Genomic DNA, 25,656 nt, shown 5'->3' on the forward strand with positions numbered 1-25,656 from the left:
GTTGTTTCTAACAGGGACTAGTACTTACTTACTTTTAAAAATATATTTATTTATTAATTATAAAATTACTTATTTACTTATCTAAAGAGATGTATTCTTATAAGAATGATAGATGTTTATTGTTAAAAATAAAATAAAGAACATCAAATAAGCTTTCAAAGATCCCTTGAAATCTTACCGTCCAAAGATGACTGTGCTTAGCGATCTTAGAGGGGCATAAGGCATTACAGAGTATGGAAACAGATCCAACGTTTTCTAGAAATTTAGTAAATGATAAAAGGTGCATTTTAAGTCAGAAGTTTTTTTTTTTTTCAAAGTAAATTTTATTGATATAGCTGGCTTTTCTTTTAGAGGGAAAACAGCTTATTCTCCATCTTACTCTTTATACTTATATAAATTTCATACATATCAAAGACATTTTTTAAGTGAAATTATTATGATAAAATATGGTAATATTTCAAAGTAGTTTTAGAAGCTTTTTAAATGTGTCAGAAATCTTGAAATTAAAAAAGAAATAAATTTGACTGAATAAAATAGAAAAAACAGTATATCAAAAAACAAAACACTACAAAAATCATAAAATTAAAAAAGAAAATGGGATGAAATGGAAACACATGACAAAAATGGAAACTGCAATAGAGGTATGTACAAAGACAAATACTTCTTCACAAAACTAGAAAAAAAAACAGTGAACATATTCTTTATTAGTGTTCAAAGTATTAATAAGCACATACTAATATATAAAAAATGCATAGTACATAATTTTTTAGTATTTTAGGAAATTCCAATACAATCAACAAATGGAAAGGACTGTATTGTCATTAAGCCAGTGAAACCTGGTTTTCTTATTTTTCTAGCTTATGTGGTATTTAGTTTGCATGTGGTCTGTTTACTTGTAGAAGGGATGGGATAAGACCAGAAATATCATATATGATTCTACATGGGAGAATGTCTTGGAATTTTCTAGATTTTACACATAAGAGACAATTTTACAAGATGTATTTGTAATTTTAATACAGAAATAAATGAATGATCGACATTGTTCAAAATACAATTTTTTAACACACTCTCATGATTGATATCTATGCATCAACCACTATGAAACTCAGACTGTTATTAAAAAGAACCTTTCCGTCTTTCTTTACACTAAATTCAGGCTTCTGCAGATCTTTCACAATTTCTGCTTTGAGATCAGCTGGTGCTGTTGTATTAAAGTTGCAGGTTTCTGTCAAAAAATCCCAAAGCAGGTCTCCATTTTCATTGCCATCAATAAAACAGTCAGATATGTCCATGGTGGACAGAAGATCATAACACTCATACTTAATCCCCAACTCGTCCAGCATCTGAGTGAGGTCAGTAGACGTGACATACTGGCAGAGGTCATCACGGGGTAAGCGGGATCCGTACTTTTTCCATAGCTTGTCCCAGCCACTGATTCCTGTGTGACAGAACAAAGGTCATGATTTATTTATCCTTTTTTTTCATTTACCTGTTCTACAAGGCAGTACATTAGATACTTAGGATAGAGTAGTTAATAAAAAATACCCTTGCCTTTGTGTAGCTCAATTCAAGGACCAAGGGGTGGGGATGGGGTGAGGAGAAAGTTAAAAAAAATAAGTAAATAAATTGTGTATCAGATGATGCTAAGTACTAATGGAAAACACATCAGAGCAAGGAATAAGGAAGGTCAAGGAATTGGATGGTTGCTGATTTATACAGGGTGGTCACAGAGAGTCTCTCTTATAATGTGACATTTGAGCAGAGACATACCAATAAGCCATAAAGATATATCAGAGAAAAGATTATTCCAGGATGAGGGAAGAGCACCTGCAGAGGATCTGAGGCAGGAACATGGTTGGCATGTTTAAGAACTATCTGGGAAGCCATTGAGATTGGAACTGAATGAACAAAGGGGAGAGTGAATGGAGATGGGAAGCCATTGTAGTGCTATCTGATAGAACTTTCTGGATTGTTGGACAAGTTCTCTGTTTGCATTGTCCAGTATGGTAGCCACTAACCACTTGTGGCTGTGGATCATTTGAATTGTGGCTAGTGTGACTGAGGAATGCATTTTAAGTTATATTTCATCTTAACCCATTTAAACTTCTATTTCAGTAGCCAAATGTGGCTTCCATATTGAACAATACATTAGGTTGACTTTACATAATTTGCATTTTAATAAGGTCACTCTGGCCACACAGAAGGCTACTGCAATAATCTGTGTGACAGACGATGGATGGTAAGTTGGACCAGTAAGTTTGGAGGTGATTAGAAGCCGTTGGATTTTTTATATGTTACACTCCTATATCCATTGCCATTTGCCAATAATTTGGATATTGGGTGTGAGTAAAAGAAAATAACCATTGATGACTCTAATGATTTTGGCCCAAGCACTTGAAAAGAGAAAATTGTCATTACTGGAAATGGGAAGAAAGATGGAGGAGCACATTTATGTGTATCATCAGGCGTGATTTTGGATATTCATGTAGTGATAGAAATAAGACAATTATTTGTGTTAGTCTGGAATTCAGAAGAGAGTATCTACAGAGTAAAAACTAAAATTGAAAGAAGGAACACAGTAAATACAATGATGATATACTCAAACTAAAGATGAAGTAGCTCCTCCTGTCTATCAACTTACTAGACGCTGTCTTGGGCTGCCAATAACTAGATTGATTCCTACAAATTTTGCCCCAAACTTTAGAAGATATTTTAGTAATGTCCACTGTATTTAACTGAAAACCCAACTCAATGGAGAAGCTAAGAGATGCAGAAGCTGAGGGAAAAACACATAAGTTGCACTATTCTTCTAACACTTCCGAGGTTTGTTATTTAGTCTCTCAGAATTTGAGTTTTCTTATCAATAAGATGGGGATAAGCCACATTTACCTCAACTGCAATTGCCAGTATTAAATGATATACTTTAAGTGAATCATTGCACAATGCTAAGCACATGGCAGATGTGTAATAAGTATTACAAAATAAATGAATGTTACATGGATTTAGTTTGATAATGTATTTCTAATGGTCATAATCTTGAGACTGAAAAAGCAAACTTGCTATTCAGAAATCTATAATTATAATTAATCAAAATGGATTAATATCAATTTATAGACCTTCTAATACATGCATATAATACTGAGCTGTGATATACACAGTGCAGAGCAGTCTTTAGGAGCGGTAGCTAAAGCCTGACTGCTTGAGCTTGAAGTCTGCCTTTTCCTCTTACTAGCTATATGAGCCTGTGCCTCAGTTTTATCAACTCTAAAACAAGAGTTATGATAGAATCTGTTCACAGAACTTCTGAAAGGATTAACTGAATTAAGAAAATAAGGTACTTTCTTAACATAGTAAACATTGAAGTGTTAGGTAAGTTGGACTTGGCCAAAGCAACAGAAGAGAGAACCTATATTTTATATGAACTCCCAATATTGAAGGCTTGAACTTTTTTTAGTTCTCAGACCTCCTTTATGATCTAACGAAAGTAATGGTCTCTCCAGAAAAGTACATAAACAATACATATCCGCACAGTTGTGCATATAATTACAGGATGCTCAAAGACCCCCTCACCCTCATCTACTGACTAGGCTGAAGTCCCCTGATTTAACTCGATAAAAGAGACACTCCAAGACAGGAAATGGTAATAAAAATAACTTAAATCATTGATGTCCCACTTATATTTCAGAAGACAGAGTGATAACTTCAGTATATGCTCTAGGAATTGGAATGAAGCAGAAAAAAATAAAACCTCAGTTCAAGAAAAAAAAAATAATGAGAGTCAAGAGTATATATTAAAAGATCTTTCATTCCAAATATTGTGATTGTCTTCTTGAATAAGAATTTGCCTACAAACAGAATTTTACAAGAAAATAAATATATCAATGGTTGATAAAATGTTAGAATAATGTTATCATCATTATTATTTTTTTAACCTAGCAGAGAAAAAAGAACAAAACAATATTGCCTAAAATTTGCTGGTGTCAGTGTTCTGTGACTCAGTGCCATTTCTGAGCTGAGCAATTATATACTTTCTGACTGATGCATTATCATAATGGCTCTTGGTGGGCATAGCATATGGTGTTACTTGTTTTCTACATGATATAAATCAGATTGTTTTTTTTTCTTGATGTATTAAAAATAACACACCATGATTTGCCTCCTTCCTTAGTCAAGTAAGGAGAGGAAAAGACAAAATTTTAGTGATTTTCTTCTAGCTAACTTCTCTTAACCTGAGAGATTTCATGTTAATTAACAACCCATTCAACTAATACCTGGCACAACATTTACAGAAAAACATGTTACTGACATCATTTTAGTGTGGGATATACCTCTTATTCTTATTTCTCTTCTTTTTATCCCCAAATCTTTTACCTTCATAGTCAGGAACTTCTGCTTGTTATAATTACATTACTATTTACTGAGCTGGGCCAGTTCTGTAAAGGATACTTAGGAACACAGAAGAAATCTCTTCTCTCAAGCAAGATTTGGTAATAAAGGAAAAGTTGAACTAGGAGTGGAAATTTGGGGAAAACAGTTGGCAACCATCGGGAGTATATAAGCATGACCTCCAGGAATCCTTAGGAGTCACAGGGAAAGTGGAAAACCACCAGGTTATGTGGAATGAGGGCTCCAGTCATTTATTCTGGATCTTTTTGAGTTAAGGATAAGCCTGTAAAGTAGGGAATGTGGAGACATTCAGGTAACACTAAGTTGATGACAAAGATAAACATATTTGACAATTTTATCTTCCTTTTCAGGTAGAATATTTTCTTTAATTGCAAAGGAAACCATATTGAATAAGGTGGTTTATTTTTAACTTTTCTTACTTATATTTAATTTCTTTACATGACAACTCATGATAAAGGCAATAAAGCTATGACTTTTAGCCTTAGGAGACAAGTGAAAGTCCAAAATAAAATACCTTAATCTATTTTCTCCTTTTGCTAAGTGGATTTTTTAAGAAGAAATGTCATCTGAGAAAGACGTGTATATGATAAAGGAAAGTTGGTAATTAAGAGTCTATTTAATAATTCAACAACTGTTATTATTGCATGCTTACATACAGGAACAGTATTAACAATGTTTTTTTCTTTGGGATACCTGTCTCCTGTGCTATGTGCAGTGATTAAGAATTATGAATTGCATACTGTAAAAGTTAGTGAAATACTTCCACCATCAAACCACACTGATTGAATAACATTTGACTCAAAATAATTTTTTGAGAAAAAGTGAACTGATTTTTCAGCCTTTACTCCCTTTGATTTTTCCCATGAATGTATATATACATAGTATAAATGAAGCACATATATGCAGAGATGCACTATAATGTAAGTATGATTATCCATAAGTAGCCCTTCAATCAATTTAAGCTCAAGTCACATAGCCAAGAAATGCCTCAGCATTCTTGCTTCATGTATCATCATAAATTTCACTGGGCCTATTTTGGTTTGTACATTTCTTGATGCCAATAAGCCATGAATTGTATTAATTTATTAATTTATTCATGATATAGCCAGAAGAATACTGTATTCATAAAGGCACTAAGTCAATTCTCAGTTGCTTGTAGACTACTCATGTCACTACTAAATCTTGTGCTGGCTTCTTATTGGTGGACATTTACTCATAGAAAGCTGTCTTCTGAGACTCAAATACCTCTGAAAATACTTAGGAATAAACCAAGTACAAATATTAGTGGACCTGATATCAATATTAAATGTGTTCTAAAATCAAACATATTACTTCTGGGTGAATCACTGTTTCTGTCTGTAACACGTTTTCTGTATTGTTGATACAGATTATTAAAAATAGACTGCCTTCAATATTGATAACTAAATTTACTTATGCATTCCTAAATGTAATACAAAGTGCTTTTCCCAAGTGTCCTATTTAGGGAGGTTAGTAGGAAGCAGCCAGTTTACATAAGCCCTTCTAAATAGAAAGACAGAACTCTCCTACATAAATGAGTAATTTTAAATAAACAGAGCTAAAAATAGTATATTGAAACGTTTTCTTAGGAAGAAGTTGTGTATAGAAGCTCTCATTTGCCAAACTCCCACATGAGTTCAAACCTAGGATTACAGGCATCAGCCATGTTTGCCATCCTTAAAGTCATTCTGCATAGTTAAGGATAAATGAATTTTGTGACATATGTTTTTTGACTATGAGTTCTGGTATAAACTTAGGAAAATAGAGAGTGTTGTGTATCTTGACTCAATCTGCCTAGTACTATGTGTCCAGTCCATAAAGATTGCTGTATGAAAGAAGTAATGCACTAATGAATTCAGCAATGTCACTATTTCATTTGCTGTGTTTACTCACATTCTCTGTGTTGTACTTATTATATCCCAGGAAGCAACCTGACAGGATCGAATGTGTTCTTTTAAAAATACAGTGCAAAACAAGTGAACCATTTTTGGCAGTTATTTGAGAAAACCTGTAATGAACAATATTGATAATGGCTCTAGAATTACAAATTAGTCAAATATGATGGTATCTAAAATATTTAAAGCTTTATTTATTAATAAATATGATATAAGGGAAAGAGATATTCAAGGGACAAAAAAAGAGGTAAATAGAAATAGTTAATATTTTCTGTCTCATTGAAAAATTCCTAACAGTTGTATTTGCTCTATGTTACGTAAAAAATAATTTTATATAGATAATAACAAATTTCCCCAGGATAAAGAAGTAAGTAGACATTTAATTCTACTTTATCCCCTAAATTGAGAGCCGTTGTGAAGGACTTTCCTAATATGGCCTTCAAACGCATGCATCCATGCATATATGCACTACTGCTGTTTTAAAATTCAGGCTGGATGAAAATAACTTACCTGACACAAGAATAATAAGAATCTTAGCATTGGAAGCTAAGAGACTATGGAAGAATTTCAGGGTAGCTGGGATGTCTTTTACATAATACAGCATCTAGAAATGAAGGAAAAGAGAAATGAGACACTTTTGTATATCAATGTCTTTGATGCTTGGACTAGATACTCACTAGAAAGTTTGATTTTCAAGTTGAGTAGATTTTACTTAACAAAACACTTAAGAAATTTAAAAGTTAAAGATATTATATGGAGAGGTGGAATAATGATGTGAGAAAACATTTGAGGAAAGGAAAACTATGTTAGCTGCTGAATTAGAGCCAAATAGTTTTAAATTTACTCTTCTGGCTTTAACAACACAGACATTTATAGCTGGAGACACTTAGTCTCCACTCCACATGGAGGCAGTGATTCTGTGTTTACTTTATATTTTGTGAATTGTAGTTCTTCTGGGAGAAAATGGTGCCGGCACCGTAACGACAGACCTGAGCTCTGGAACACTACTTTAAAATTAAGTCCTTTGCACTAACTTCACCATATGCTCCCAGATGCTTTTTTTCTATATAAGGGAAATAAAATACAGACTCTGATGTCCACTGATTCTCTAAGAAAGGACTGGATTAACCATGAAGTTATATCCTTGGTCACAAGATGCTAGGAGTCAGTCCACCCCTTTTGAATAATTCTGGACCATCTCTGGTGAAGTGAAAGGAGAGGCCTTTCCACCCAACACAGATAGAGCTTGGAATTATACAATGGCAGTGAAAAACTTTCCCTAAGGGCTTGTATTCCTAGATTCTATCTCCACAGACTCTTACTTCTTATATCTCATCTTCATCTCCTTTGGACAAAAATTACATATTCTATATAGATTCCCATGATAGAATTTATTGCTTAAAACAAAAACAACTTAAGCTCTGCCCCTCTCCCTTGAATAAATGAAATAACATGGACCTGCATATGGCCTGTGATGCCTCAGGTCATTCCATGCAATTCACCACAGGGACCATACATTGGTAGACAGATACAGCTAGCTAATCCATTAAATGGCTAAAAAACTATGATATGACCTAGTGAAAAAAGAGGAGGTGGGTCATAGTAGATACTTGGAAATTTGGCCTAATAGACCCTGAGATTCTTTGCAGTTGACAGTGAATATTAAGTCAAAAGAATGTCATGGGAGTGTTAGGACTATAGGAAACAATGAAGAGACAGAAACATGGCACAGAAAAAATACAGAGTACAGAAGGAAGAGAGAAAAAGACTCATAATACAGAGGAAGCAGAGTTCTTATGAGACAGACCAAACATGGAAGCTTTAAGAGAAATATGAGAATGATCACTGAAGCTCTAAAATTTTATAACAGGTAAAGACTTGACCCATAGCATAAGTGAAGGGATTGGCTTTAGATAAACAGAGGCTTTTGTAATAATATGAAAGAAAGAAATGGTGAGTACACTTGCAGCCATGTTTGTAAATTTGGAGAGTGAAGAAAGATGAGTTTCCATCTGATGGTTTCTCTTTTTCCTATACAGTATGGAATGAGGTCATCAGCTGGGAATGAGTAGTGGGGGAAGGGCTAGGGAGGTGTAAGGAGAGAGAGGGAACTATGAGATAGTGATACGAGCAGGTGGGGAAGGAAGTTTAACAGAGAAACATCACAGGTTTCCTGGACAATGTTAACCACTCCTCACAGGTAAGAGACTTTATCAGCTAACAAAGCAGAGATGCAGCATTGCCTAAATATCCCTATCTTGGAGTCTTTTCTTCCTTTGTTTTTTTTTCAAGTTTATTCCTTTGAGGTGACTGTACTGTGGATTATAGAAAGTAAGAAGCATCTTGTTAAGTGTGCTATTTCTATTATATACACATCTTCTAATGGATGCTTATATACCTGTATGGTGTCCAGAAATATGTCCCCATACCATCTACTGCATAGTCACTACATTTCCAAGAAATACACTGTTGGTACTAGACCATGGAAATAAATTCCTACTGAAGGACTGACTAATATTAATAGTTTTTTTTTTTTTTGACGTGAAGAACCATCTACCTTGCCCCTTTTGTCACAAGCACACTAACCAGGTCATCAGCAGAAGGCAAAAGCAAGAGGATACAGAAATATTCTGAGATATTGGTCCATCCAGACCATGAGAGCTACTGAACTGTGTGTTACAATATGTTAGACTCTACTGTCCTCAAATTATGAACTTTCAATCCTACAAAATTGTGGCAAGCCGACTGCAAACTAACAAGGTCCTTACAATCTGTGAGGTCAACCAAGGGTTGCCTCACCTCTAGGAACCCTCCTAAGAATGGAGAAGTATGAACTGATCAGAGAACAATGTGGTTTTGCTCTGAGGCAGGTAGTAGGAGTACGCTCAAAGCCTCCAGCAGACAGAAATGCAGAAGATTATAGCAAGGTGTGTAGGTTGGGTGAGGATAATCTTATTTTAGTTAGTAGTTGTATATGCTCTTGTACAAAAGCAGCTTGCAAAAATAAAACTGGGCCACTACTCCATCATCAGCAGATAGTGGACCTCCTGATCCCAGCTTTCTGTCTTCTTTCTTTTCTTAATCTCCCACCATTCCTACTCAGGTTTATTGTCCAGAGCTGTGATGGACATGGCAGGATTTACCACTTGCTGGACTCAACACAAAATTACTTAAACCATTTGAAAAAAAAAATCAATAACTGGAAGTATTTTGAGTGGAACAAACTGGCTTTTTAAATGTTACAGAGACATTAGTTTTTTCAACATCTTTATCCTCAATTTGAATATGCTCAAATATGAAATCAGATTGCCATTTTTATTTAATTTTTTATATTTGTATATTTTCTATTATAGTTGACATACAATATCATATTAGTTTCAGGCATACAACACAGTGATTAGCCATTTATGTAATTTATGAAGTGATCACCCTGAATAATCCAGTACCCATCTGACACCATACATAATTATTACAATAATACTGACTGAATTTCCCATACCATACTCTACATTCCCATGACTATTTTATAACTACCAATTTGTACCTCTAATCCTCTCCCTGCTTCACCTATCCTCCCCCCCCCCCAATCTGATAGCCATCAAAATGCTCTCTGTATCTATGGGCTTGTTTCTGTTTTTGTTTGTTTGTTCTGTTCTCTATTTTCCATATGGTATTTGTCTTTCACTGTCTTACTTACCCTACTCAACACAGTACCCTCTAGGTCCATCCATGTTGTTGCAGATAGCAAGATTTCATTCTTTTTTTATGGCTGAGTAATATTCCATTGTGTGTGTATGTGTATATGCCATTTTTTCTTTAGCCATTCATTCATTGATGGACACTCAGAGTGCCTCCATATCTTGGCTACTATGAATAAATAATGCTGCAATGAACACATGGATTCACATGTCCCTTTGAAGTATAGTTTTGGGTTTCTTCAGATAAATACCCAGAAATGGGATTACTGGGTCCTTCCTTGTCTGGTATAACTATTGCTACCCCTAGCTTTTGTTTGTTTGTTTGTTTGTCTGTACCCATTTTCATGAAATATCTTTTTCCAGCCCTTTACTTTCAGTCTGTGTGTGTCTTTCAATCTGAAGTGAGTCTCTTGTAGGCAGCACATGTAAGGGTCTTGTTTTCTTATCCATTCAGCCTCCTAATCTTTGACTGGAGCATTTAATCCATTTACACTTAGAATAATTGTTGATAGGTATGTAGTTAGTGCCATTTTATTATTCGTATTTTTTACTTTTTTTTTTCTTTTTCTTCAAGAAGTTCCTCTAATATTTTGTATAATACTGGTTTGGTGGTTAAGAGCTCCCTTAGCTTTTTCTCACACCTGGGAAGCTCTTTATCTGTCCTTTGATTCTCAATGATAACTTGCTAGGTAGAGTAATCTTGGGTAGGTCCTTGCTTTTCATCACTTTGAATATTTGGTGCCAATCCCTTCTGGCCTGCAAAATTTCTATTGATAAATCAGCTGACAGTCTTATGGAAGTTTTTCATAGGTAACTAACAACTACTTTTCTCTTGCTGCTTTCAAGATCCTCTGTGTTTAACCTTTGGCACTTTAATTATGATGTCTCTTGGTGTGGGCCTCTTGGGGTTCATCTTGTTTGGGACTCTGCACTTCCTGGGCTTATAAGTCTATTTCCTTCACCAAGTTAAAGAAGTTTTCAGTCATTATTTCTTGGAATAGATTTTCAATTCCTCGCTCTCTTCTCCTTCTGGTATCCCTCTGATATAAATGGTGGTATGCTTGATATTGTCCCAGAGGTCCCTTAAAGTATCCTCATCTTTTTGGATTCTCATTTCTTGTTACTGTCCTGATTGGATGTTTTCTGATACCATATCTTTTAAATTGCTGATTTTATCTTTCTCCATGCCATCAAATCTATGCTAATGCCTCCTAAGGTAGTCTTCATTTCAGTTATTATATTCTTTAATTCTGACTGGTTCTTTTGTTTTTTATCTCCACTTTCATGTTTTTACTCTTCCCCTAAGTTCATTGAGCATCCTTAAGACCAGTGTCTTGAACTCTGCATCTGATAGATTGCTTGTCTCCATTTTGTTCAGTTCTTTTTCTGAAGCTATATTCTGTTCATTCATTTGAGATGTGCTTCTTTGTCTTTCCATTTTGACTTGTGTTTTTTTCTATGTATTAGGTAAGGCCGCTATGTCTCCTAGTCTTAGTAGAGCACCCTTATGTAAGTAGATGTACTGTGGGTCCCAGTGGCACAGTCTTCCCTGGTCACTTGAGTCAGGTGTTCCAGGTATGTCCCTGGTATGGGTTGTGTGTGCCCTCCTGTTGTAGTTCAGCTTTGGTTGCTATTTGCATGTCAATGGGAGGAATTGACCTTTAAGCTGATTGGTTGTGAGGACTTGAGGGTGACTACAGTGGAGGAAGCTTTATGCAGGAGCTGATACACTTTAGCAGGCTCAGTCTACCATTTGGGTGTGTCATTTTCTGCTGTGGCCTGGGAGATACTCAGGCTCAGACTAAAGCCGGCCAGTGGGTATGGCTTTCTGGGAGGGGCAGTGCCACAGGCCAAGTTCATCGTGGCCTGTGACCTGCCCAGGGCCACGTGGCATGAGCCATCAAGCAATCCACAGATGGCCACAATCCATCTGGGCTAGAATGTGCCTCAAAAGGCCAAGCCACAAACCAAAGCCAGCTGCCAGCACCAGCTTGAGGTTGTTCAGCAAGAGGTACGGAGTATGCTAAGTCAGATGCTGCTTGTTTGGGGTTTGTAAACCTTTGAGAGATTTTAGGAAAGTCCTCAGCATGAGCCAGGATAGGACTTTTGTATGGAAATTCCACTGGAAGTGGCTTGGGTGGGCCTGAATGTTAGAAGGGGCGTGGTTTCAGGAAATCACCAGAGTGGGGCAAACTGTGTTAGCTATGTTGATGGAGACTCAGATATAGTGGCTGCCTGGATTGGTAAGCCTGGTGGGAGAGGGCTCAACAAAGGAACAATGCCCTCTGCCAGCATTTCTGTCTGGGAGAAAGCCACCCCTCCAGTCCTTGCCCTAAAGCTAGACAACTCAATTCCTCCCCATATGTCACTGGAACCTTTCAAGCTGCTGCCCTAGTGCTGGAGCTCAGAGAAAATGAGTCCATCACTAAGTAAGTCCTCACACAGGCCCCTTATGAGGAAAGTCTGCTACTCCCTCAGCCTTGCATTTCACTTAGCCACAAACTCTGCTGTTTTTCACAGTGGGGACTTCTCTTTCCAGCATTGGAACCCTGGGCTGGGAAGCTCAGTGTGTGGCCAGAACCCCTCACTCTTCCAGGGGACCGCTGTAGCTGAGATATTTCTCCCAATTCTCAACAGCCACAGGTGGGTGTGGGACCAGCCCGTTTCACACCTCTGTCCCTTCTACCAGTCTTGAGGTGGTCTCTTCTATGTGTCCCAAGTTGTTTTCTGTTTGGCCAGACTCTCGGTGACTCCCAGTTATGGTCGTTCTGTTTAGTTGTAACTTTGATGTGGTTACGAGAGGAGGTAAACACAGCAAGCATTTAACTACTTCACTATCTTGACTGGAAGCTGTCATTTTCTTTTTAAAGTTAGACTATTAGGCACTCTTCATACATAGTTCTGAAAAAAATCTTCTTTATGAGAGTATATAACAATAAATATTTCTTACCTGAATCATATGAATAAAGTCCCACTTCTGAAGTTCTTTTTTCTCTATCATTCTATTTTGATATTCAGATGATGTCTCTTTATGCCAAACAAACTTTGTGTTCTCGAGGTTTGATGACTTGGCTACAAACTCTGAAATACAGAGAAGAGGTGGCACACCATCAATTTTAATTGCAAATGTGAAACCCATTTCCATTTAGAATTTTAATGTAATCAGTGTTATATACATAACAGATATAAAGCACATTTTCTTTTTTATGTAGCTCTGGAAGACTAGATAGTTAATCTTGATTTTTTTTTCTAGTATTAAATGAAATTAGAGATGAAAGAAAGAGTCAATAAGAAATAATTATGAGCACCCTGATCAGGCATAGGTTACATTACCTAAGTATTAATAGGGAATAAACTCATGGATTTTATCAATGGAAAACTGATGTGGAACAGATGATGTGATTCTGTAAACTAGTCAGCAAACTATGACCCATATCTTGCCCTCTACCTACTTTTAAATGAACTGCATGCTAAAAACATACTTTTTTTGCTTCTTGACATCATGCTTCTGGCTTTCATATCTGATGTCGTTCCATTTTTAAATGGTTGATAAAATCAAAAGAATATTATTTCATTATACGTGAAAATGACATAAAATTCAAATTTAGTGTTCATGAATAAATTTTATTGGAATATACCAAAATTCTTAGTTTATGTGTTGTCTATGGCTGCCTTTGTGCTACAATGGGAGAGTTGATTAGTTGTGATGGAGATTGTATGGCCTTCTAAGTCTAAAATATTTAAGACTATTTGGAGTTTTTCAGAAAAAGTTTGCAAAATCTTGCTAGCACCCATTAAACATAAGCTCTTTAAGGATAGGAATTCTGACTAAATATTTCTGAATGAATCAATGACTGTCTCTTGGAATAAACATCAAAAATAATAGTTGATGACCAGTGAATGGATGGAGAGTCTGTAAAAAAAAGTTCAATTATTCACTCTTTATATTCTGAGATTTTTAGTTATGCCTGCCAAGAAAACAAATTGATTAGGTTCTCCCCCAATAAGATTACAAAAAACATCCCAAGTAACTATGTTGTTAATGACTGAAGGGACAAATTGGGATGGCAAGCCTTTCAGGATAGAATTTGGCATACAGCACCAAGGGTTGCAGGTACCTTTGTATTTGGCAATTTGTTCAGCACTTGGTTCAACAACTTCATTACTGATGTGAACTCCTGGGTATTGAGCCTGTACTTTGGAGAGAATTTGAAGATCAATTTCACCTAGAATACAAGCATAGGGAATGGATCAAATCAGTCCAGAAAGAAATGATTAAGAATAATTTGAGCTAGTTTATGTCTGAGTTTTACTAGGAAAACCCGTCGTATATAAAGAATAATGCTCAACTCTTCCCATGCCACATTGTCTATGATACAGAACAGCTAGGTCGTAAGTAGGAATAATAGTGTTATTTGAGGAGGGTTCTGATTGCTATTCATTCATTCATTCATTCATTCATTCATGCAATATCTATTATTGTATTACATTAAATCTAAGATGCCATCAGTTATTAGATGCAATCAACCCTTCCTTTTGTACTGCTAAGTCAGAAAAAAACCACCGTCAATTATAATTTTAAGATATCATCAACTGGAAGATGTGTTATCCCAAATTCACAGATGTTAAAAAACATTACACACATACACACACACACACACACACACACACACACAAATACACCTTAGAATAAACTTAGAATAGGCTAGGCTAGAAGCATACCTAAAAACATGTCAAATGCAAAATCTGTCAGGTATAAAAGAGGATACAAAAATATGTCAGGCATCTGCCTTCAAAAACACTATGGCCTAATGGAAAGAACCTTGACTGGGTTTGACTGAAGTGGGAAGAGGAAAAGAGTGAGGGAGAGAATAGGAAGAGGGGCCAGAGAGATGGAGAACTTAATGGAGAGAGAGCTCTCCTGAGCTCTGTATTATAGGGTGAGTGGAAATCAACCTAGAAACTTATGAGGAGATGAAAATTTCAGGTAGAGGGGACAGGAAGATGGAGGTATGACATGAGGAAGCAGAACAGTATACATGGGAGGACTGGTGGTTCAGAGTTTCAGAATATTAGGCAAGGCAGGACCTCCAAGAAAGAGGTGATGCCAGAGAGGTAAATGAGGAGGTTATGGCAGAATAGATATTTATGCATTAATTCAAGCACCAACTATTGATTGTTTACTATGTGTTAGACACAGCACTAGGCTCTAGCAAATGATAAAAAGAGACATTGATACCTACCCTGATGAAAATTTAGACTATAAGTGATTGCATGAGAAAGATGGTAAGTTGGATGAACTTGAGTCCAAACCTATCTTCTCCACTTATTAGGTCTTAATGATCCTTGGCAATTTGCTTTACCCCTCCAAGCTGTATTTTTCTCATCAGAAAAATAGCAATAATAGCACATAATTTATTGGTTATGAGGGTTACATGAGGCAATGCATACAAAGTGTAGCACAAGATAAAATTGGCACCCAGTAAATGTTAATTGTTCATTTTATTGTTATTGACTCCCTCTCTTTAGAAATATGTCTTCTCTCCTTATTACTGATGTCTCCACCTTAAGTTTTATATTTTTATTTTTTTAGGTTATGATGTTGACACCTTCACTAAAATTGACCTATGTGCTGGCAAGACTAGCATATTAAAATGATGTTAATCTTTAATATTTTGGCATAAATTACATTAAAAGAACCTTTTCAAGGTTAGATATGGCAGGCAACAAAAACATAGATCACAAGACTGGAAGGTCTAGAATGAATAAGCTGAGGAAGATAAATCAGGAACAGAATATGCTAGTGTAGGAGAAGAAGGGAGTCTAAACATATAACAAGAGCCCCAACTACTGGTAATAGGAAACAGTGTGGAAATAAGAGGAAGGAGTGGGAAGAAAGCTGAAATGAAAGGTTAAGGACACTATGTGATAATTTTCTTCCAAACTGACACAAACATGAACCTTTAATTTTTTCCTTAATGACTCCAGCTGCCATTTAGGGGCCACCTACTATTTGTCAAAACTATATTAGGCATTTTACTTCAAACATCGCATTTAATCCTGACCACAGTGCTATCGCAAACTCCACAAGATAATTCCCAAACACGAAAGGCACATCTGTCTGACTAAAATGTTTCTTCTATTTCATACTAAGAAATAGGAGGATACCAAATACTATAAGGACATAAGAAGATTTTTTTTATTATTATTTTCTAAGTAACTATTTTGAAATGTAAATAAAATAACTAATCCAACAGCTGATAAGAAAACCTCTGGGCTAATGAGAAATAGAGAGATTCTAGCTTGCCCCTAATGATGAGAAGCCGAAAGTTCTGTTCCTGCTTCTATCGCATAGCCATATATTTTAAATTAAAAAAATATATATACACACACACACACACACATATATGTATGTATGTATGTATGTATGTATGTATATGTATGTATGTATATATGTATGTATGTATGTGCATATGTGTGTGTGTATCTATATATATGCATTAATTCAATATAAATTTCGAGGATCCCAAGTCTAACATTTTGAAATTCAGATAGTTGAAATGCAGTCCTTTCCCCTGGGGCTTAATGGGCTCTTCTTCCATTAACTTTGACCCCAACATTTTGGATCTGTGCAAATGACAGAATGTATCTAGCACATCCTCAGGGTATGTTACTGTCTTGTCGCTTTCACAACCACCAGAATGTTCTGCCATAGAGCCAGCCAGGACCTCCTCCTAGGGCAGTGACAGAGGTCACAATGCTAGAACTGGAGTTGAGACACGGAAACCACGTCTGATAACTTCTAGAATGTGAGCCCATGTATGGACAAGAACCATCTGTGCATTCACTACTGGATCCCTAACAGAAATGAGTGAACAACAAGAAAAGATATTAGAACTATTTCCTCAGGAGTTAGCACATCAACTCCATTTCTTACTTCATAAGTCAGGTGACCATACTTCCTGTTTGCTAGGGACAGTTCCACTTGATGTTCATTGTGCAGGTGTCCTATCTGGTTTTATTTTTTTAATAAAATATTTTTAGAATTTTGTTTTCAAAAATAGGTTTTTAAAAGAACTATTTGATAAATAAGCAAATATAATAAAACAACTTGTTCAATAAATATTTCAAAAAGTTACAATAATTTTAATTCTTTTACCTTTGTTCTTGGTAAAAGTACTCCAGCTCTCACTCTTAAAAGTATCTTCGGTTTGACAATAAGTAATGCCACCATGCTCATAAGGCACTTATTTTCAGTGCTGTGTCTGTTATTTACAATGGACTGCATTATTTATTGTAAGTGAGATAGATAGAGATACCTAGAGATAGAGAGCTCCCATAAGATAATATTCCCTTGGTCTCATATCCTACATGGTTTGCTTTCTAGTATTCCTAAAAAGTAGGAGATATGCATTTTTTTAAATGATTTATATGAACTTCTTCCCTAACAAAAAGAGAATCGATAGTGAGGTAGTTCACATGTTCTATATTATTACAATCTAGTCTAAACATTTAGCATTTAGTTATATATATTTTCTTGATACATTACCTAGACTGTTCAGTATCCATCCAGTCACCCAAGCTTTGCTCCTTTCTTCCCATCTACATGTTTTCCTGCTATTTTTTTTTTTAACTTTCTCTTTTCCATCCCTACTAGCAATACCCTTGTTCAGGCTCAAATTATCTATCTCTTAGAATACTGCAACAATGTCCTGAAAATTTGGCCTATCCCTTCTGAACTTTGTCGTCCTCAAAGGCGTCACTACAATAACCATTCAAAACTCTAAGCTAAGCAATCCCATCGTTTCCATGCTTAAAACTGTCTAATGATTAATCATCGGGGAAAAGTTCAAGCTCCTTTAACTGAACATAGACCTCTCTGCCTGCTTCCTTATTCTCATTTCTCACAACTTCATATTTTGAAACTTCTGGCTCCAGGAACCCTGAATGTCTTACATTTGTACCCTTCTCTCTCTCCCCTCTCTCCTCATACACATATACATCATGCTCTTCCATGTTCTTATCCATTGCCCACGTTTTCTCCTCCACCAGGATTACTCTCCCCTCACTTCCTCACTTAATCTGACTAACTTTTATGTATCTCAAACACTTTCACACATGACTAATTACCTTGATACTCTTTCTCACAGAGCCTGGAAGTAGTGTCCGAGTCCTTTAGACAGAAATTGCCCATTAATTGACTGGAGTTGGTAAGACAGATAAAACCTTCTTGTGTTCCCTGATCTAAATTATTGCTTTACTTCACTATTTTATTCACTAGCAAAGGCTTGATTCCAATGAGGTTTTAAACCAACGTCAAAGACACTAAAATGGTAGACTGAGCATCAGTCATTGAAAAGCATATAAAGGGCTATCAGACCCCATAGTACCATGAACTATCAGTTAAGAGATTCAAACAACAAAAAAAGAGAAGGTGGTGGAGGAAACCATTTGTTCTTTCTCAACTGAACCCTTCTGAGCAGGAGCCGTAACATTATGAATGTGTTCCAGTATCAGGCATTAGCACTCTATAAATTCTTCTAGAGAGCATATGAGTCAAACTAATGTGCCAAAAGAATAGGGGAAAGCAAACTTGAAATGAGTCGATAAAATAATTGAGAAATTCTGAGCAAATTCAGAGATAAACAAAAGAAGTATGGAAGCCAGCAGCCTGCTTTTATTGTGTACCGGAAAGCCTTCTGGGAAACTTGACTTTGAGATCCAGAAAATAGCATTTAAGTAGAATAAGGCAATACATGTTCATTTACAGTCACTTTCCTTTCACATATGGTTTCTCATTAGGCATTGTATAATCATAATTCTGACAAGTGCAGACTACTTATTTTGATATCCTAAGCCTTTAGATACATAAACGTCAACAGTTCTTTGGGTTAACAAAAGCCTTATTATGTGTTTCCCTGTAAACTTTTGGAACAAAATTTGCAAAGCTTCCTGTGATGAATTGAAAAATAATGATTAAACAACTCTATTCTAATATACCGTCTTTCTTTTCTTCCTCCCTCCCCACCTCTCCTCACCCTTCCCCTCTCTTTCCCTTTCTCCTCTCTCCCTTTTTTGGCTATCAAAGCAAATTAATAATTTTGGAGTCTGTGCATTTTATGATCATGTAACTGATTTTCTCAGTTGATCAATATGTAGAACTTGAGCAAGGTTAGGAAAATCTAGACATGTGTCAACTAAGCATCAATCAAAAATTGTTTTCTATTAGGCTGGACCGTGGATTATTTTTGTTGTTGTTCTGTCCAATCTTATGTTATTTTCTATCAAACAGAATATGCTGACCTTTTGATTTGGAAAGTTAAAACTAAATTTTAAAAATCTTCTTTCTTGCAAATCTCTTTCCTTTGTACAACCCTCTTCCTCAAATCGGCCACAACTATAGAATGCCTTCTCACCCCTTTTCTGGGCTATTTTGAGTGTTTTACTTAATTTTACAGAGAGATATTTTTGTTATAATATCTTGCTTTCATATGAAGCCATATTTTAAATGCATCATGCCTATTTATAAAGATGGACATGTAACTAATGTCCCTGATGGTAAAACTCGTAAAAAGTTAAAAAACAGAGGGTGGTGGAGGGGGAAGAGAGAATCTCATCTTCTAGACACCTTTTCTCCACTCCCTGAATTTCAAGGATACGTTTAATGAGACAGCAGAGGAATGTTACATTTTTTGCTTGAAATCCAAGGTTATTTGATTAAGAATGGAACAAAATATGAAAATGGAAGTTAAAGGCTTTAGAGACAAAACTCAACTCAAATATAGTATTCACTCGAATCACCTTATGCAAATTTAATATCTCTCTGCTCTTTAAATTGCATATCTGTAAATTAAAGGTATTATGGCCTATGCCTCAAGGCCACTGTAAAGGTTAGAGGCATTATATGGAAGTAATTTACCATAGTCCATGATATATAGTAATTACTCAATAAACTGAAGCTATTGTACATTAATTCAACAAATATTTTTGAGCACCTACTAAATGCTAGGTTCTAATCACTGGAGCCAGAGCAACAAATAAAATAGACAAAAACATCCAATCTTTATGGATGGCGGTAAGTCCCATGGAGAAAACCAAGAGAAAAAAGAGCAAAAGGAAGACATGAAGAGTGCCTTTGTGATTTTCAATTGAGTGGTCAAGTACACGTCATGAAAAGGTGGCATTTTAGAGAAGGCTGAGAGCGACTGGGAATGAAGGAATTGGAAAATTTACCTTTCTAAATAGACGTCTCCATAATAAAGTGATAACTTTGAAGAACGCTCATCATGTATTCATGATGGCTTCTCGTTTTGACTGAGCCTATATTAACTGAAAAATGAATCCCAACTTGAGAACCCTGGGGTTTCTCCAAATGAGAAAATCTGCAGGTCAAGAAAATGGAGGATTAAAGACTATTGAGCTATCTCCTGCCATTTGATTTCCATCTATTCTTGCTTCATTTCTTGTATCAAAATACATGTGAATTCTTTAGATTATCAGCAGGAAATTTTTATTCTGTTATATGTTGCATTAAGATTATTATCTTCCTTGTTCCCTCTACTACATCAGGCACACACGAAAAAAATTGTTTCTAGGGAGAAAAATTGCCCAGATAACTCTGTGCCTAGTGATGAAAAATAATTTGTTATGGGTTTGCAACCAGAGTAAGAAGAATCTGATTTTGAGCTGCAGTGCAAAAGATAGAAGATTCTTGATAAGATCAGCTCTATTCTTTCTCCCTCTCTTTTCTTCTCTTTCTCTTTCTCTCTTTTCCCCACCTTGGGTGCTTCAGTATTGAAGCAGTTCTGTCAGTATGGGAAAATAATAGTAGAATATTAAAATAGCAGTAGAGTCTCAGGAAGGAGATTATAAATATAAATTCTGAGTCAAAAGGGCATTGCCATTTGCTTTTCTCTGTTTTCTGGCTGTTGACCCAGGAACAATACTGCCTGAATGCTTTGCAACTGCAGGAGGCCTAAGAAAAACCGTGCTACCAAAATGTTCTATGAAATACAAAGTTAGAGAAAATGCTCCAAAGGTTACTGAACACTAAAGTGTAGAGATATTTGATAGACAACTTAGAAAAGACTGAATTTTGCCTTAACTTTTAATTTATAAATTTTAAACATAGATACTTCACTGCTGCTTTGGTACATACATAAAAAGAGAGGTAAATGACATATATACAATACTGTAGTGTTTAAAAGTTATATTCAGTTACCCTTAATGAAGTGCTAACATTCTCCTACCTTTTTCATGCCTAATGACAAGATTTAGAAGATGAAACTACTTGAACCCACAAAGGTAGTCCAAAATAATCACACAGTTGGCGATTTCATCAATATCAGTGTGCATGCCTTTCCTCACATGCTCTTGTACCATCTCGCAGGCTCGCTCTCTCAAATAACCTTCACAGTCTCTCTTCTGTGCTTCACTCAGTTGGCCTACCACATTAACAATGGTTAAAATGGAAATGATTCTGAAGAAAAGTATTAGTCATTTATACCCTAATGTGAGTAGAATCCAAGAGTCCGTTGTCCTTGTGGAATAAGATGCAAGAAATGTGGACCAACCATTATCCCTTTGATCATTGTCACCCTCACCCTCAGCATCATGGCTAACCTGTACCAGGAGCCAGTGAGTCTACTCTTTACCACCATCTCTCATCAAGTTTAAAATTATAGTTTTAATTGGGTTTATTTTTCCTTGGCTATAAAATTAATGCTATAGAAAACTTGAGACATCGGCAAAAATATAAGGTAAAAAATAAATATCTCACTACTATAGAAAGCAAAAGGAAAGATTGGTTTATTTCCTCCTAAGCTTTTTTCTTTTTTCCTTTGAGGAAATAATTTTCTTTAATCTACCCAGGTGAGATCATTATGTGCATAGATTATTTTGACTTTCTCATTTGAGAGTTAAACCATGAATATATCAAAATTTATTTGAATGTGTTATTTGAAGTGATGACACTATATTCTCTAAAACATGTGCAACAAATTATTTCATTATTAAATTTTTATATATGATATAAAATATGTAAATGTATACATTTATATATAGATATAGGACTATATATTTGTATATGGCTATATATTTTTATATATAGTTTTATACAGTTTTACTTAGCTTTAATTTTTTGCTATTATAAAGCACCTAACAATGAACCATAATTTTTTATGTGAAAATCTTAATTTTTTCAGATTAATTCCAAGAACCAGAATTAATGGTTAGAATGAGATGCTTGATCTTTGGTGATATTAAAACAAACCGAAACAAAACAATCCGGCCTAAGGTGCAAGCTGCTGAGACAGGTTATGGGCTGAAGAACTATAGCACATTCTTTGAGGCCCCTCAGCAAGCAAGACTAATCCAATTGCAGGAGCCCTTGGAGGTGGGAGTCAGGGGTCCAGAATAGGGGTGGGTGGGATGTACAGTAGTCTAGGATGAGGGGCTGAAGCAGCAGTTGGGGGCTGTTGTAAGGTAGCAGGGAGTGGCTGTTTACTAAGTATGTTAATATTTTAACAACCAGCATGACCAGGCCTTTAGGTGTGAGATAAATATCAGAACTCTTCTTGATAGGTACTGTCACATTACTTTTGGGAACATTTTGTTTCATTTTGTACCCTTATACCTTTTGTATTTGAAAGCTTTTGTATCACTGTAACTTCTTCACTAATGCATATTGGCTTTCTGAATCTTCTCAAATAGTTCTCAGTAAACATTTGAACTTTTCTTTAAACAGGCTTCTTATATTTTTGTATTAAATATATGATTAGCTAACTAATTTAAACATTTAAAATTATTTCTATCAGTTACTGTTAATAGAGAATAAGCTACAGAAGACCCTGGTATATACTCCAGTCTCTATAATCTTTCTATTCCTCGTGGCATGTATTATTAGGTTCAGTATGTATAAAATGAAGATGGTGACAGACCCCTCCTTACGCCAAGGTTGCATAAGTAAATGTTGTACTGAATCATCACCAAGTTTTATTTAATAGTGTATATCAAGTGGAAGCCTATTCACTAAGAGACTATATCCCAAACTGGCATAAGAAGTGGAAAACTTGTCTTCCAGCAAAATTACAGATAACCACATGCCAGGGACTTTCAAGTATATTAATCAGAATAGTGCATGAAAAACACTCAAATGTTGAGAACAAAAAAGAAGGTGGATCCGCCATTACCTTTTACCCATTTTACCTGCATCCAGGCCATTACTTGCATTCTTATTAATTCTAAGGCTGTACAACTCAGTTTATTTGCTTTTCTAAGTATAATGATAGTTTTGTCTTCACTCTGCTCGTTATCCCCTGTCATCCTGTTTCATGCCTTATTGAATTAGCCAAAACATTCTTGTTTACTCTGGTTTTAATGACAGTGGCTCCAATGTTGTAGTATCACGTTCAGTTCTCTCAGATCTGAAATATATCTGTCTTTAACAATGCTTTCACGTTCACTCAAAGTTTTAAATACGACACAATGAGGTGAACTATCTTTTGGTAAAATTATATATGGAGGCTATTTTAGGTTTAAATAATATAGTTATGAATGCCTTTAACAATACTTTATATCTGAGGCCCCAAACTATGGCAGCCTCAAGTAGTCATAAATCCCGTTATATTAGTGAATCACTAGAGTACATATCCATGATGGAGTAACTGCTAGTATGCTGCACATAAGTAAAACAGTTCTTACTCATTTCAAGTTTTAAGCAATTAGCATGAAAACTAAAAATTATCTGCATATCTAGAGGTCCCGTATAAATTCCACTTCCTTAATATCACCACGCAGGGTGTTAACTACACCAGTGCTTACCTCTTTCTAGAAGATTACTCATAAACCATAGATTTTTTGGACTGAAAGCAAAACCACCCAAATAACCAGTGTCTAAGTCCCTTCCATGGCATGTCTGAGAAATTTTTTTTTCCAGCCTATGTTGACATTCCTGGAGTGACAGACAGCTCTTTCCCTCCCAAGATGTGTGCTTTCATTTCTGGACAGGTATGATTATTAATAAATTCTAATACTAAACCAAGAAATCTCTCAACTATTAGCCCTTCAAAGGCAAATATTCTGTAGTTTGATTGACAAGGAATATTTGAAGATGGCAATGAGTACATTCATATTCTTATTTTCTGGGCAAAAAAATTCCTCAATTCTCTATATTTCTCCAATCATTTCTAATTTATTGATACAGATTGTTGGCTTACTTTTCACCACTGGCAAACATTGACCTTTGCTTCTTACCACCTCCTGGCTTCTAAACTTGACACACTAGCTCTTCCAGTTGCTGCCTAATTATTTGTTCCACTTCCATCTGACCAGCCTAGAACAGTAAACCTCTGTGTCACCTTACACCTCACTTTTGAAAAGAGGGTAGATATGTAAGTTGATAAAATTATATTTTCAAATAGTCGGTCATTACTAAATACCTAATCTCTCCTTTGCCAAATTAAACATTAACTTTTATATCTGTTTAGTACAATTTGTTGAACTGGACTAAAGTCAAGAGACCTAAGTTTTGTTCTCCATTGGTGGTTCTCAGTTTTCTTGTTTGTAAAATAAGGGTGTTGATGGTCTCTAAACTCTCCTCTAATTTTTAACCTTTGTAGGAATGCTCACATCCATATGTTGTAGAACAACAACAACAACAAAAAACCTCACCTAATTGCTTTCAGCATATGTCAGCAAAACTATCAACAACAACAAAAAATTATGAGAGGGTTCAAACCACCTGTACTTAATATGTTAGTTGCTTCAGTGGATTAAAAAATTATCTGCAAACATATATACTATTATAAAGGGTATGGCAATGGAGTCTGTACATAGTAGGTTAATAAAACTAAAGTAGAAAGCTGAATAAAATAAGATTATTTGAGTAGGCCTAACTCTTATAAAAATTTCTGGCATTTGAACATAAGAACCAAATAATGCAGCAGATAAAATCACTCTCCTTTAAGCAGAGCCCAGAGCAAGGAGAACACATTGCTCATAACTGCCTTCTGGAACATTTTTCTAGCCATAAGTGTATGCACTATAAATTAATAGCATTCTCCCTTATCAAAAAGAGTATGGGTTTCTTTTTCTCTATGTACCATCTAGAGAATACCCACTAAAAGTTAAATAATAATGAAACTCCATTGAGCGGTTTAACTTCAGGAAGCATCAATGTTGGGACCAAAACGTATATTCTATGAGATTTAGAATACAATACAATTGCTCTCAATATCTAAAAGAACAATTGCTGAAATGCACATGATATGAATACTTCGAGACCTGGAATAAAGTGATATCAGCTGCTCATTGTGTCTCATTAAAGCTCATATATACACACAACTTCATACTTCCCAGTTTAGCCTCTGTAAAAGCTACATGGTCTGTTCTTCTGTTCGTGATTTGATTTTATTTCTTTTTTAGGGTTCACATATTTATTTCATACATTTTCCTAACATTAAACATATAATCTATGGATAACTGTATTGTTTATTGATTGTATTTTATTGATGTGGTGGATTACTTCAAAGACTACATCAAAAAATTTGCCACTGATTTTATCCTTTTGAACTGCTCAGAGACCTAATAATTGTGTGGCTTTTGAACTGAATTGCCAAACATCTCTTTCAAAAACCTTA

The 25,656-nt window shown here is 35.5% G+C and overlaps 1 protein-coding gene across 1 annotated transcript in view; it reads right to left on the reverse strand.

Moving 5' to 3' along the window:
* Positions 1–580: 580 nt before the first annotated feature.
* Positions 581–25,656, reverse strand: part of HNMT (histamine N-methyltransferase) — a 33,513-nt gene continuing 8,437 nt past the window's right edge. Inside the window, exons 3-6 of the mRNA XM_016145412.2 lie at positions 14,137–14,244; positions 12,969–13,099; positions 6,831–6,924; positions 581–1,438 (exon numbers count right to left, since the gene is read on the reverse strand). Of these exons, the coding sequence (XP_016000898.2) occupies positions 1,083–1,438; positions 6,831–6,924; positions 12,969–13,099; positions 14,137–14,244 (689 nt within the window). The 3' untranslated portion in view covers positions 581–1,082. The remainder of the gene's footprint in view (positions 1,439–6,830; positions 6,925–12,968; positions 13,100–14,136; positions 14,245–25,656) is intronic.

Source organism: Rousettus aegyptiacus, unplaced genomic scaffold (genome assembly GCF_014176215.1).
Source record: "Rousettus aegyptiacus isolate mRouAeg1 unplaced genomic scaffold, mRouAeg1.p scaffold_m13_p_2, whole genome shotgun sequence".
In the NCBI taxonomy this organism is placed as follows: Eukaryota; Metazoa; Chordata; class Mammalia; order Chiroptera; family Pteropodidae; genus Rousettus; species Rousettus aegyptiacus.